Source organism: Corylus avellana, chromosome ca5, assembly GCF_901000735.1.
Source record: "Corylus avellana chromosome ca5, CavTom2PMs-1.0".
Classification (NCBI taxonomy): Eukaryota; Viridiplantae; Streptophyta; class Magnoliopsida; order Fagales; family Betulaceae; genus Corylus; species Corylus avellana.
The window spans coordinates 25,697,661-25,713,699 of NC_081545.1; the positions used below are offsets into that span (position 1 = coordinate 25,697,661).

The 16,039-nt window shown below is 36.3% G+C and overlaps 1 protein-coding gene and 1 long non-coding RNA gene across 2 annotated transcripts; both read left to right on the forward strand.

The window, feature by feature from the left end:
• Positions 1-3,132: 3,132 nt before the first annotated feature.
• Positions 3,133-7,091, forward strand: LOC132182816 (uncharacterized). The gene is made up of 4 exons (XR_009440330.1): positions 3,133-3,242; positions 4,567-4,619; positions 6,377-6,521; positions 6,837-7,091. It is a non-coding gene; the product is annotated as an uncharacterized LOC132182816 (long non-coding RNA).
• A 4,646-nt stretch (positions 7,092-11,737) lies between these two features.
• LOC132182015 (protein DYAD) lies at positions 11,738-15,518 on the forward strand. Its single transcript, XM_059595229.1, has 8 exons — positions 11,738-11,822; positions 11,993-12,102; positions 12,210-12,874; positions 12,994-13,377; positions 13,566-13,683; positions 13,791-13,874; positions 14,579-15,217; positions 15,312-15,518. Exons 1-8 carry the CDS (start codon positions 11,738-11,740, stop codon positions 15,516-15,518), a joined length of 2,292 nt encoding a protein of 763 aa, XP_059451212.1.
• Positions 15,519-16,039: the final 521 nt, after the last annotated feature.

The window sequence follows — 16,039 nt, forward strand, 5'->3', positions numbered from 1 at the left end:
TCTTGAATTTGTAATGCTTTAATCTCTTGGGCTTTGTTGTCGGGGTGCCCACCCCTTATGTGGTCAATTAGTCCTGTAACCCGCTTTCTTTTATTTGATTACAAAAAGACCAAAAAAGAAGAAAAAAAAAAAAAAAAAAAAAAGAGAAATTGTACAACATTTCGGTTCTTCTTGCACAAATGAAGGAAAAAGGCAAAAAAAAAGAAAAGAGTTCAAACACTAGAGCCTTGAATAATAATGAAATTTGAACTAGCTACTACCTGAAATCGAAATCCCTACTCTAAATTCACAAATCCAAATGCATCCTATGTTCATTCTATCCTTCCATATTTATATGGCCTGATTGTCATTACTTTCCATTTGATTCAACAGCCATGAAAGAAAGATTTATTCCATTGATTGAGCTTTCAAGAATAATTATAATTAATTAAGAGACGCTATTCCTCCAACTCTTATCCATATCTTGTCTAACTCTTTTTTAAAATTTACCAATGGACCCAGGAGATAGATTCCAACAGATGCAAAGGTAGATATGAAAAAAAAAATATATGAACCGAGTTAAATGGGAGACGGAAAGGAAAAGGAAAAATAGCATTTCTCGTAATATAAATTAATTAGAAGAGGGTATTACGGAGAAAAAATGATATATAAATAAATGAATATTGCATCTCCTTATGTTCCAATTTGTTTCCATACTTGCTCCTTTGTATTTTCTTCAAAGAGGCCATGGGAGAGAAGGGGATAGGTTTTGCTTCCAAAAACCACGCTAATTTGTTATGTCAAGTTATCAGAAATTTAAAGCTTTCAACGTTAAAAACACTAAACAATGAAACTATTCTTAACAAACATACTCTTCAAAGCACATATACAACATATCAATCATCAGATCTTGAATGAAATTTAAACAAACAAAAAAAAAAGTACCATATAATTCTAAGTAGACGTAAGAAAACTTCGTGGTTCCGCATAATGGAAGCAACCAGAAAAGCTCACCATCACAAAACCCATCAAAGCCATGCCAAGCACCACCCCAACTGCCATAGCCCCACACAAACTCCCAACCCCAACCCTCCTTTCTTCTCCCTTCCTCTCCTGCTCAGCCAAACGATCGGAACATCCTCCGGAAAACTCCACCAGCGCCTTTTCTCCGTCGACCAAGCCGTGGGAAAACCTCTCCGGGTCTTCTTCTTCTTCAGCAGAGGCCTCCCCGTCGTCGTTGAGGCACGACTCAGTGCAAGAACATCTCGAAGCATCGCCATCATCCACGTGGTTAATTAGGAGCGAGGTTTTGAAGCTTCCCCACGCGCGGAAGTCGCGCTCCAGTTCCGCAAGTCGCTGTTCGATGTGGTGCAAGTGGTGGGGCTTCGATGGGTGGGATGCCACCTCGGCTGAGAGGAGGTTGTTGAGGAACACAAACCTTTGCTCGATGTCTTCGAGGAGGAGTTGGGAGCAGGCGGTCGTGGCGGGGAGAGAGAAGAGTGGGGAAAGTTCAGATTCGAGTTCTTGAAGTTTTCTCTGCAAGGTTGAGTCGTATCTCTTTGTCATTTTTCTTTGTCCCTGGGAGATCGATCGGTTTTTCTTCTTCTTTTGGAGTTGGCTGGAGACGTAGTACGTGTGATTATGGGGGCAGGATAGCGGTTACAAATAGGGGGAGTTATATATATGTATATGTGACGGTTGAGGATTGGTTTGAAAAATCATGAAATGGCTATAAATATTTAATAATTGAGCAAAGGCTCACTTAAGAAGGACCAAAAACAAAAAGATGAATGTTAGGTTTACAAAGAAGTTTTACAAAAAAAAATTACAACATGATTGAAATGAGATAAATTCAACCTTTGAGAAATTCAATTATATTAAGCCACTTCATATCGTAAAAAGTTTTTTCAAGTTCGGGTGAGTTGAGTTTGTTTAAGGTTGGCTCGTTCACAATTTTCATGAGCTCTGACGAGCAGCAATACCTGAGCTTAGCTCGGCTTGGCTCCTTAAGCAGAATTCCTTATGCGAGCTCGATCGAGCTTGCTTGAGTAATCGATACTTGGCTCGAAGCCTAATCAAATTCACCCTCTCAAAATTTCAAACGGCACAAAATTATTGCCTAAAAAGCTAACAAATGCATGTGACAGCTGCCTTGACGTGCTTCGGTAAGTAGTACATATATCAAGTATATCATATATAATTATTGGAATTGCATAAAATGAATGACCAAATTTTTGCAAATGAGCATGCAATTGAGATATTAAAAACCGAGACCCGCTATTCTTTTAACTCTTGCTCATCTCTTGTTTAACTCTTTTCAAATTTACTCTAGTTCACACACACACACTATATATATATATATATATATATATATTCAAAGCGGGAGAGGAGGAAAAGGGGAAAAATAGAAAATATATCATGCATGTAAAGATGGTAAAAGGTTATGTAATAGAATATATATAGGCTTGAGTACGTGTTTAAAAAGGCAAATGACTCTTGTGATTTGCAACATCTTAACAATTCGTACGAATTTGTAATTTGAATTATCTATGAATCCATGGCCTTGTTTGTTAAACCCCCCACCATCCCCTCACATTCTCCCTCATTCCACCACACTATGTACTTCATTTTTTTTCAAAAAAAATTCTTACTTTTATATTAAATCATTCACTTTTTATATTACATCATTTACTTTTTATTACTATTCAAATAAAAAAATTAATACAAAATAAAATTTTTCACTTTCTAATACCACATTTTCATTTTCCTATACCAATCATTATTTTATTTTATTGTTTACACCTAAACAGTGCGGTGGTGTTTGGTGTTGTTTGCCAAACACCACCCATATGTTATAATGTGGTCTGTTATATTTTCTTTCATAATTAATTCTATTTATTATACGAATCACATTAATTTCATCCAATGGCAATATCCCTTTTCATATAGATATTTTTAAACTTATTTACTCTTCCATACATATTTTATTATTTTTATTAGATCATAACTTTGTCTAATTATCTACTCTGAATGATACAAAATTATCTTCTAAACAAAGTTTGAAATAAATAAATATAAAACGACATCGTTTCCCATTCTCTTAATAAATCGCAAAACTTCCTCATTCCCCCCCCCCCCCTTCTCATATTTTCATCTCCCGCCCAACTCCCACCCACTCCCTCGAATTTATCGCGAAGCTTCCATTCCCGTCTCTCTTTCTCTCTGCAAGACGAGGATTTCAAGAATCAGAAGAAGAGTTTAAGGTAATTTCTTCCTTCTTCTAGTCTCTCTTTCTCTCTCTCTTCCATGGACAGATGATGGACTTTCCGTGGTAGTTGTCTTGTGTTAAATTTTAAATAAATTTGACCTGGGTTTCGCATGATTGATTTACCGTGCATTTTTAGAAAAGAAAAAAAATCGTGGGTCTTTCTGTTTAAGATTATATGATGGTCGGTTATGTAGATAGTTGAGGGAAATTGATTGGGACAGTTGTATTATTGTAAATCTGATGATTTTTGAAATACCCATTTGATCATTAATTTAATTGTTAGTAGATTATGGAAAATATTTGTTGAAATCCGGAACTCTATTTTATTTTTTGCAATTCAATGTGAACAACCTGATCCATTGACGGGTGGCATTACCAGGGAAAGCAATCAAACTTCTCTGCGATTAACTTCTGAATTACATTTCTTTCTCTGTGTGACTGTGTTATAATTATTTTTCTATAATTGCGAGCTTCAAGTAATTAATTAGTTCAAAAATAAGCAGAGGTACCTACCTGCTTTTTAGTTGTTGAAAAGAGTTTTTTTTTTTGGGTGTGGAATTGAAAAGGGTAATCAGTCTTACAGAGCTCAAAAAATGAGTTCTCACTAGAAAGTATATATACGGAAATAGATGGTCTCAAAGAGTAGATATGCGTCATTGTAAGTACCATTTGAAAGTCATTTGTCCTTAAGCTCCTTCCAAGTCATAATTTGCAACTTGGTATGAAGACAATTATAGAAAGTTAGCAATGCCACCGGTCAGCAATAATGCTTGCATGATAAATTACATCTGAAAACTGGATTCAGGAATGAAAAGTGTTGCTGCTGTCTGTTGCAACAGTACCATCTTTAACATATTGGTTGATGTAGTCATGTAGCTTTGCAGTGTCTAATTTCAATTCTCTGTTTTCTGCTTTCAATGTTCAGAGTTGATTTGGTATCTTGATATTTGTTTTAAGGTAATCTAGTCTTTACGAATATCCTATAATATGCACACTGCAATACCATTTGGTTATCAAACCGCTCTTTTTGAAGGTTATGTAATTGGTGTTTGTGAAACATCCATTCCAGCACAACAATCATCAACTATTTTAGTTCGGTTACACTTTGAGTAGTGTGTTAAATTAGTGGCATGATCATTGAAGTATAATGGCAAGCTTGGTCACAATTAAATTTAACTTCATCATAGATATTCATGGTAAATAACGAAAATGGGAACCGTAAGAGCCAACGTAGTCTAATGTTTCAATATAACTCATACAAGGCTAATATTGTTGTTTTGAAATCTCCTACTGATTTTTCTGTGGTGTCTTGTTTGCAGGCTGACTGAGTACTGTGTATCTACCTGAAATTTCTGAAATTATATCTATTGAGGTAAAAAATTGATCCTATACTTTTAAGAATTGTATATATTTGTTTTTGATAACATGGTTTTGCATTACGAGGTCACTTCAAAGGTTGAAGTCAGTTAGTTAAGTGGCTTTTTAGTTCAATTTCTGTTTAGTACTAAGAATTTGAACTGAGATACACCACTGAAATTAGAAGTTGATCATGCTTTGAAGGCATTTTTTAGTATGATTAAGAAAACATTTTTAGCATCCGTTCTGATAATGGTTATCTTCTTCTAGGTAGATCAGAATTGAAAGTGACTTCCAATTTCTTTGAATTAGCGCTTATCTTTGCCTTTTGTGTCTTCGTTGTTTTTGTTGAAGCCTTGAATTGCTGCACAAAATAAATCATATTAAACATAGCGAATATAATTGGCCTTGATGAATACTTCAATTTTGATTTTCCAGTTGGAACTGTTGTATCATCTTCATCTCCAAGATGCTAAACGGAAGTTGGAAATGGAAATTGAAGAGATGAAAAGGAAAGTACACTTGTTTTTAGCATACTGGGATGAAGTTGATACAAGAGTTCAGAAGATGGATCGAAAAGTGACTAATTAAGCCCGTCCAAGGAATGAATAATGTTCTTATTGTTAAATTCATCAATCTTGTCTATGGTTGACTATGTGTGTTGAGAGAGAGAGAGATTGATAGGCATGTGATGTTTTGTAAAGGATTTTGGGAGTTCAAAGCCCCATAAGGTGAGAATCTCCATTGTGTTAGGGTTAGGTTTGTGTTTCTTTTGAGAGAACCCTAGCTTTTTTGTTGATTAATGATTTTAATCAGTTTAATAGGGTTGTAATATGAGATTCTATACTTTGGAATGGTGGTTATGGATTTCTATCGGGTTTTGGGGATTGTTTTATTGTTGTTTATAAAGTTGTAAACACAAAAGTTTTGATTTGGGGGTCTTAGATGATGGTTTAGGATGATAATCAATACCAAGTATTTGTGAACAATACTCTCAAAGGCCGTGAAATAATTGTCATAAAATATACAAAGCTTTCAAATAGGAAATATTATGTAAAGATGGGGAAAGGGCAAATGACTTTTGTGATTTGAAACATCCTACGTATTTTTAATTAATTTAAATTAACCGTTCAATATGTTGTAAGGTTGACCGTTTTATATATTTTCTTTCATAATTGTGTTAATCATATGAATCGCATTTCATGCAACCCAATGGAAATATCCCTTTTCTTCTACACATATTTCTATTGGTTCATAACTTTCTGTAATTGTTGTTTAAATCACACTATATCAATGAGTGGCTAATTACACGATAACTCTTGTAAATTGTAATAAATCTCGATCCAAGCTTAGAGACATGAGTTTAACAAAAATTGACTGGATCCCATATATAAATTAAAACTCACCAAATCTTCACAGATTGGACATTCTAATTATGACAAAGTTGTCATTAAGTTTAAGTAAATTTTTAACACTAAACCAATTTACAAAATGTGAAAATTTTCAACAATTTACTTATCTATGAAAAGGGTCTAGACCCTATAAATTAACTAGTAATGTAATGCAATATTGTTTCAAGATCAGATCTAGAGGGGGGAAATATCAAATATGGGTAGAAATAGTAGCAGAAAACCTGTGGAGAAGATGGTGATAGTGGTAATTATAGTACTTGTGCTAATTGTAGTGCAAGCTAATCATAATCCTCTCCCGGCCCTCCCTCTCTTCCTCCCTCTTTAATTTCGCCTTGCTTTTCCTCTCTCAAACCATGTGAAGATGGAAAGCACGTAAACAGAAAAAGATGCGATGAAAGATGCAAAAAGAGTAGTTGCAGATCAATTAACGTTGAACCTGTATACAGAGGTTGCGTTGGTCTTTGCAAAGCATTGTGCTTGAAAGGAGAGTCATCATCGGTATCCTTGTAAGAATTTCTGTATCTTTTCATATAAGTACATAAATATTCTTATGCTTACAAGTGTGGATATGATATATATAATTTCTTATTTTCCATCTTTATTTAATCAATAATAAGTATATAAAGCCCAGTTTAGGGGGGAAAATATAGTAGTTTAACTTCAATAATGCCCATATTCTCCCTTGGCAATTCAATATTGGAATCTCGCTAGCTAGCTCATAGTCATAGACGATCATGTGGGAGCTTTTTATTTACGATTCTATTATCTGTATCTAAATATTTTATTATTGTTAGATTCTTGATGTTGTTATCTATAAACAGATGGTAAACGTACGGTCATGAAAGAGTGGAGGACGATTAAGAAGCAAGCTACAGCAACAAGGGGAAGAATTAAAGTTGTTTCTTAATGTTATTGAAGAAGAAAAGATCGATGTGATTGTTAATTATGTACTCTGAATGAAATAAAGTCATGAGATTCCTCAAATTAGTTTGTACCAAATTAATTAAGGAAGCTATATATACACTTTAGATCATATTGGGCATACTCGCTCCTGCCAATAATCATTCTCTTTTGTATCTTAATCAATATAGTTACCGTTAAAAGTAGTTAATTTCTATCACACCCTATATATTATTAGGGGTGACAATTTGTGTTCGTGTATTGAGTCATGGGTATAAGATTTAATAAATTGACCCTAAACCGATTCATTTAATTAAACGAGTTAGATTCTTCAACTCTACGCACTAATTTTGTATTGGGTTTGTGTCGAATTTGCAAGTCATATAAAAAATTTTCAATTTTAAATATCGCGTGTCGAGTTTTGGTCGTGTCAAGGCATGCGTACGTATAAGACTTACAATAGCACTAAATTTACTATATGTGTTTTGTGCACGCTTCAATTTGGGGCTGGCTGACCACCCCCAAGTGGTCAAATGGGAGTAGTTTCGGTCAGTGGTCACTCCATTATTTTTTGTTTTTTTGGGTTTTCTAATTTTTTTTTTTTTTAAGAAATTTTGTATTTAACTTTTTTTTAAGAAGAAACTTTATTTAACCTCGCTAAATTTTCGTCACATTTGTAATTATTTTCCTAAACTTTAAAAATTCTTAATTTAGTGTATTAAAATTTAAAAAGTTTACAAATACAATGTTACTCATCCCATCCATTAAGATTTTTTATTAAATCTTAATGGAGGATGTGAAATTTTTCAAAATATCATTATTTGTTTAGGGGGAAAACGTGGAAGCCGTGGATTCCATGATCACATGAGCTTCAATGTCGTGTCCGTTGATAGTGATAACAAATGAAGAAGAATATGATAGTGATGATGATCGATGAAGATGGAGATTTAATTGTTTCAGGGAAATCCCTCAAGCAGTATGGGAAGCTCCATCTTAATTAGCGCAATTCGAAAAATTCTGCGATTAATTAAGTTCACAATCAAGCTGGACTTGACCAGAATTCAGACTCTGCATTCGAGGATTACAAAGAAATAGAACCAAATACCATTTCAAAGCTAAAGAAGTCGGTTGTTGCCTCGGCTGAATCACCGGAATCTCACCGGCGGCAGCTATCTAGGGCAACTGACGGCGACCTTGGAATCTGGGGTGAGTCTTGGCCCTGGAGAATACTTCATGGATGTGTTTGTGGGTACTCCTTAACATTTCTCTTTGGTTTTGGATACTAGTAGTGATCACCTATCGCTTTTGGATTTTTTTTTTTTTTAAATGTTTAATTATTTAATTAAGATAATAATTTTACAGAAGTATAAGAATCATTTCACCTCTTTACTAATATATCTTATTTAACCTCAAACCCTAACAGCGCGCTAAGGGTATAGGTGACTTTGCAAATTTTATAAAATTTATTAAATTAAGAGCTTTTGAAGTTTAGGAAAATAATTACAAATGTGATGAAAGTTCATGGGAGTTAATGTAAAGTTTATTTAAAAAAAAAAAAAAAAAAAAAAACTCTTTATGCCTAGGGGCATTTTGGAGATTTCATCCACCCCATTAAGGACATTTTGGGGACTTCATCTGCTAAAAACTCACGCGCGACTCATGTGGGTAATTTTCTATCATGGAAGACGGACAAAGGCTAACAAATGGGCAGACTTGCTAGGAGTTGAAACTTAATTTTTGGGAGAGGACAGTGGCGGAGCTAGAACATCGTTGTTGTAGGGGCCAAACTAAAATATGAGGAGTAATTACCTTTTGTCCCCATAAACTACAACACCTTGGCACTTTCTCCCCATGACTACCAATTATATATGACACCTAACTTCATCAAACTACCATCTTATGACAAAAAGCCCCCTCCTGTCAGTCAAAGGAGTTACGGTCAATGGTCATGTGCAAGTCATGCGCTATTTAAAAATTTTTTTTCTTCCACTTTTGCTCTCATTTAAAATTGTTTTCATGTGTTGGATTAAGGTTTAAGAGGGTATAAGCGTCATTTTCTCGGTCTGAAGTGAGGGCAAAAGTGGAAGAAAAACAATTAAAATGGCACATGACTGTTGACCGTCAATTTAAACCCATTTGACTGACAAAAATAGGCTTTTTGTCATAAGATGGTAGTTTGATGGGATCAAGTGTCATAGTTGATAGTTAATGGGGAGAAAGTGCCAATGCGCTGTAATTCATGGGGGTAAAAGGTAATTACCCCAAAATATGATAAACATAATCTAAAACAAAAATGAATGGCAACTTAACATAATTGAACCAAAAACCACCCAAAAAAAAAAAAAAAAAAGCATAAATCGTTCAAAGGTGTGTAAAGAATACTTTCTAAGAGTTTATGGCAATTTGAATCAAATTTTTGGGTTACCGATTGATAGTGTCCCTTATTTATGTTTGTCTGTGTTTATATATATAAGTATACATGTGTCTCTTTAATTATTGTATGTCAGTGTGTCATTATACCTAGTGCTTCTTTATCTAAATTTCTAATGTTTTAAGGTTTGTAGATTGAGATTTGCGTAAAGCCAATCGAAGAAAGGACATAGGTCTATAATTTGTTTTCTATTGTGTTTAGTAACTAAAATAATTTTTTTTTTTTTTTAAAAAAAGAATAATTAAAAAATTATCTTATAATACAAATAACAGAAAAACTTATCCATAAAAAAAAAAAGAAAAAAAAAAAGAACATTTTCAACTTTTTTATTCAATTGTTGTAGTGAGATGTCCAAATTCGGCCACCATTTTTGCTCTATCGTATCCTACATTACACCTTTTTTTTTTTAATCTAAAAGGAACCTTGACACAATACATCCCTTACCCCACTGTCTGTAGAGGCCACAACCCCTATAGGCCAACATGTGGCTCCGCCACTAGGGGAGGGGGAAGGAGGGTCGATTGCCACTTTTTAAACATTAGAAGCGAGATTGAAAAATGGGTCTAGCTTCGGAAGATTAAATGTAGTTTCTCTTATAATTTTCTAGTAGAATTGAGAAATTTCCATGATTGAGAGAATAAAAGAGAAGAAAGTATTTTGACAGATTTCATTTATCACAAATTTTGCTTCATATATGCCGTGTGATTTACTTTAATTAGGATGGTTTAGGTGAAACTCCCTACTTTGAACTTCATGTAATTGTATTATGTTTTATTTTTACAATACATATAGAGTATGAAGCCCGAGTAGCATTGGGTTCAATTTATTAGTTTTTTATTTGGTTTATGCAAGCAATAGGGTTAATTAACTAGCTAGCTCATGGCCGATCATGTGGAAGCTTCTTTTTTACCATTCTATCATATGTATAATGTATCTAAATCTTTTCTTTTTCTTTTTTTAATAATAATAATAATTATTAATTAGATTCTTGATGTTGTTGTCAATAAACAGTTAGTATAACAATCATACCTATTTTGTATCTTATTCCATATAGTTTCCACTAAAAGTAGTTAATTAATTTCTCATCAGTTAATAAAATGGTACAAAAATGTGAATTAGAAAAAGAAACGTAACTTGGGACTCAATCCAACAATTTTCTCGACAAAAAAAATAAAATAAAATAAATAAATGACTAGTGAGGGGCATATTTGGAAAATGCCGCGTAGGGGACCAAAAATGGATGAAGAGCTCACGTGAGATGCAAGACGTCTGGTAATTAATTATTAATTTGTTCTCTCTCTCTCTCCCTCTCTTTTACTCTGAAATGTTGCACTGCTCACTTTTCCGTGCGTAACAGATTTTCGCACCACATCCTCTCTTTTTCTCGAGAAAATTTTCAATGAAAAGTTCTGCTATATATATATATATATATATTTGTACTTCCTTTCTTCTTTTTGTGATTTCTTTTCGTATTTGTTTTTGGTTCAGAATGTTTGTCTCCGAATAGAGAGCTCTGCAGATTTTGCTAGGTTAGTCAATAGTGTTCGTTAGCTTTTTCTTACACAGCCGCCATACTTAATTTCTTACCATTCGTAGAACTTGTCCAAGCAAATTAAAGTAAAAAAAAAAAAACTCCAAATTTCTAAATTTGTCCCTTCATCTTTTGCAGTTCTCGGTCATCGTTTTTGTAAACTGCATTTTGCTCTGTGTTCTTTATTCAGATCTCACATACACGGAGGAAACTCGAGTGAATTTGATCCTGCACCAACTATTGTAATCTTTCGCTCTCTTCTCTCTCTCTCTCTCTCCCTACTTTTGTGTAGCGTTTTGTTAGGTTTTCTCTCACTGTGCCTGTAGCTGTCGCTCTCTCTCGCGCATCCGGCTCTCTCTCCCACTCTTGTCCTTGGAACTGTTAGGGTGAGAGCAATAGCCAATCCGGCGGTGCGTGAGCTTTACTGTCCCCTGCACGCTCTACAATCGCGCGTGTAAGGCTGCCCGGGCCAGTCTGTTGGGGCTTACAATTGTGCGTGCACATGTCGTAGATTAAAAAATAAATAAATAAAGAAAAGGGCGAAGGAACCGGAGAAGATTCTAATAATGAGTTACGAAAACCGCATGCATGGCATGGCAATGGCAACCATACCACTACCAGAACCATAGAAAATATATATGTATATATTTTCTCTGACGATTTGTGTGTGCGTGTGTGAGAGCTGGAGAGAGAGAGAGAGAGAGAGAGGGTGCATAGGCCAGATGATGGGAGTTAGAGAGTAGGGGTATAGTGTAAATATGTGTATTTTTTATTGACCACCGGAATAATTGGGTATTTGGTACGTGGTGTCTGTGTATGTGTGTGCGTTCGTCGTCTTTTGGTTTCCCTTTGGGCAGGAAATGGAGTACTTGGAAGATGGAGGGGAAAGGCAATCTTTGGCCAGACATACACTGCCCAGAAGTTCTTCCATTTGTTCTCTACTCGGTAAGACACCATCAACAACCCCCTCCTGATACGTATCTTTTTTTCACATCCCGCATATGCCCCTCCCCGTCCTTTTGCTTCGAATTTATACCGACGTCCCTCTCACACAAACAGTTGTACAAAATGTTTAAGACTCCGACTTACCCGTTTGCGCCTTTTTCGCATTGCAGAGGCTTCAGAGGCCATAGAGCACGTCAGAGTGGGTTCTTTCTATCAGATCGACCACTCCAAGCTCACCCCTAAAACCCCATATCAGCTTAACTCGATCCGGGTCGTCATGGTACGTTTCATATTCCGTATATATGTGTGAGTAATTTTTTCAAATATTTTGTGGGCTTTTTTTTTTTCTTTTTTCTTTTTTAATATTGATGACTGGGGATATTGCAGGTGAGTGAGAAGACGGAGCTTAATGTAGCAGTGAGGTACCCAAGCACTTACTCTCTTCGTACGCACTTCAGCGATGGGAACTGTGGGAAACTGGAGGGGAAGAAGCTCCCTGCTCTGACCGAGAAATACATAATGGATTCAGACCTGGCTGGAGACGTGCTTTACCGAAGAATACCACCCCAGGAAATTGCAGAAAAGCAAAACTCGTGGAGCTTCTGGTTGGTGCCTTCTACGGTGGCTGAGAAAGACTCGGGCCCAGCCTTGAGGACTAGGCTCAGAAATGCGGTTTCTAAAAACGGTTTGTGCTGGTCTGACCTCAAACTCACCGGGATGGTCCAGTGGGGTAAGCGTAAGCAGGTCCGGTTTCTAGGCAATCTCGGAGAGCAAAATGTTGAAACCTTATCGAGGAAGGCGAAAGATGAAGAAGAAGAAGAAGAAGAAGAAGAAGAAGGGAAAGGAGATGAGGATGAGATAGAAGAAATTGAAGAAGGTCTAAAGGTAGAGTCGTCTAAGACAAGGAAGAATCTTAAGAGAAACTGTCATGGTTCAAGCAGAGCTCAAAAACCCAAAAGAGCAAAGCATGAGAAGCAATGCCAGATCCAGGTTTACAATCAGAGTAAGAAGAAAAAGCTCAAAGAATCCATTGAAAGATGGTCTGTTGAGAGGTGAAGACAGAGGACAGGACAATGATATATAATTTTATAATTTTTTCTTTTCTTTTTGTCAAGTAGTTGGTTTGGGATTTGGCTTTTTAATTAATTAATGGGTAAAATTGTATTTGAAGGTATAAGTTGGCTGAGGAGAACATGTTGAAGATTTTGAAGGCAGAACGAGCTGTCTTTGGGAACCCTATATTAAGGCCAGCTCTGAGAACGGAGGCAAGGAAGCTCATCGGCGATACTGGTTTGTTAGACCATTTGCTGAAGCATATGGCTGGAAAAGTGGCGCCCGGTGGGGCTGAGCGGTTCAGGCGGCGGCACAATGCTGAAGGGGCCATGGAGTATTGGCTGGAGAGTGCTGATCTAGTAAATATCAGAAAGGAAGCTGGGGTTCAGGACCCTTATTGGACTCCACCACCTGGATGGAAGCCTGGAGATAGCCCCTCCCAGGATCCCATTTGTGCCAGAGAGCTAAGGGATCTCAAGGAAGAAATTGCCAAAATACAAAAGTAGTGACCTTTTTCTTCGTATCATTGATGTAAAATGTCCAATTTCTCTTTTCAGTTGTGAACTTATGTGTCCTTTTGTAGGTATACTTTATGGATCTTACTAGTATAACTTTTTGCTTGTTATCACTGCTCTTAATTACGTACGTTGGCCCATTTCTTATTTGGAGTTGGTCTTAATGAACAAACAGGGGTATGCAGGAGCTAGAGACCAAGAAGCAAGAGGAGAATCTAGCTATTGTCCCTATCCCAACCTCTTCTGTGACGACTCTGACATGGGACCTTAAAGCTTCATTGATTCCATTGAAGGTGAACAAGTTTTAGGATGGATTAATTTTTATTTTTAATTTCATTCGTTCAGCTTGATGATCGATGCCTCTTTTAATTAACTACGTGCGTAATCGATCTTTTCACAGGAAATGCATATTGAATTGATGAATAGGAAATCTAAGATTGAAAAACAGCTGATGGAAATTTCACAATCTTTGAGCGGAATGGAGGTACCAAACCTTGAACCTACCCCTTTAGTTCTCGATATTTTGTTGATCAAAAGTGTTTAGTATGATCTGGGCTTTTAATTGATGTGAAGCACGTGATAATTTACGGTCAGAGGAGTAGTATTCAAATTAATTTGGGACTGATGCATTTAATTTTCACTCATTCCCAATGCATTATCAAACTGAATTAAGTCTCATATATATTGGTTAACAATTGACTCTCTGATCGTAATTTGATCAGAAGATAACATCCTGAACTTGAATTGCTTTGTTGATGTTTAATCTGTTGTAAAACAGTAGAAGAATTGATCGAGAAAGTAGGTTCTCCTAACCAGAGTCAATGAAATAGGCTAAAAAACCCGTCCCCTCTTTTTATGAGTAGTTATAATTAGAATGATTTGATGACGTGGTGGAGATGAATTGATACGTGATGAGCAACTGTTATAAAAAATCCGTCATCTCTTTTTATGAGTAGTTATAATTAGAATGATTTAATGACATGATGAAGATGAATTGATGAGTGATGAGCGACTCTTATAATTCCTTGTCACTTTATTTGATGTATTGATTTGATGAAGGAATGATATTAAGTATTGCAAACAACATCATAATAATTAATAGCATGGGGATCAATGACATTAATGTACATCATTGATGGTGTTGACTGATGAGGATGCTGGGATCATTAATTAATTGCATTAATGCAGGAGTTAATGGGGATGCTGAAATCAAGAATGGAGGAACCAATCATGTCAGAAACAGAAGCACCACCGCCATTATTGATAGGATCGCCAACAACAACATCCGACACTGAAAGAGAGAGAAAAGATCAGGTGGAACAAAACAACAAATCAGCAGTAGAAGTGACAGCAACAGAGGACAAGGCAGCAAAGATAGAAAGGCTAAAGAGCGGGTTCAGGATTTGCAAGCCACAGGGTACCTTCCTGTGGCCAAACATGGCCACGTCCCCTCAGTCGTCGTCTGTGGTCCACCTTGAAGACCTCCTTGTAGTCCGGACCCCACCCTCAGCCTCTTCCGCCACCTCCGCTGCCCACCTCCTCCTTCCATGTAAGCCCCACCACCCAACTTCACCTGTCAAACCATTGGCTGAGAGGCTACCAGCTGTCAGCAATATTGCCGGCATTCTTAACAGTCTCGCTACACCCGCCCCATCTCCTCCTCCTCCTCCACCTGAGACCCCACAAACCACTTTCAAGGGCTGTGTCATCAACCTCAATGAACCCCCTCAGATCCAACACAGCGACACAGCTGGCTTCTGTGGGAGTGGGACCATCACCTACCAAAGACGCCACCATAACATTACCTCCGATGCTTCAATGCCAAGTGTACGTGAGCAGCTCTGATCAGTCCTTGTCTCCTCTTCCATTTTAATTTTAATTTATGATGTGTATTTTTACTTGCTACTTAATTTCTATACAGTTGGCAATGGGTAAGAAAGATCAGGACGAGGAAACAGAAGCAAAGGACATCATGACAAGCAACTGTGATGAGCAGCAGCAAACTCCTTGTGGAGGTTGCTCCTCTTCCACCTCCAACTCCTCGTGTTTTCCATCAGGAGAAAGCTTGTGGTTGGCTCTGGCTACTTCCAACCCATCATCGTATTTGAAAAAGTCTAATCGGGGTTGATTAACTGCTTTTAATTTGCCTAATCACATCATTTATAGTGAGGCTCAATTGTAGCCTTCCTAGGGAATATAATAATATACTACTATAGTTACACTTTTGGACAATATACCTAAATTGCATAGGGGAATAGGGGAATAGGGGATATAATTAAATATTGGGCATGTGGGTTCTGGAAGTTGGAAAGGTTTAAAAAGACACAAAGTTATAGCTGCGTGTAATGCAATGGTGATTGCATGTGTTGATCTTTTTGGAAGAATACATATATATTACTAATAATAATGTTCCATTGTCTCTTTTATATATATATATATATATATATATATATATATATGTTGGTAGTTCAATTCTGGATATTTGGCCATGCAAATTTGCAATGATGCAAAGCAAATAGGTTCCCTTCGATTGAACATTTTCAAAATGCTCATGCACGTTGGTTGTCCACTTTTTTATAGCTAATCAAATGGGTACTTTTCCCCAAAAAAGAATATAGGGATATCATGGTCCACCAAACACCATTAACT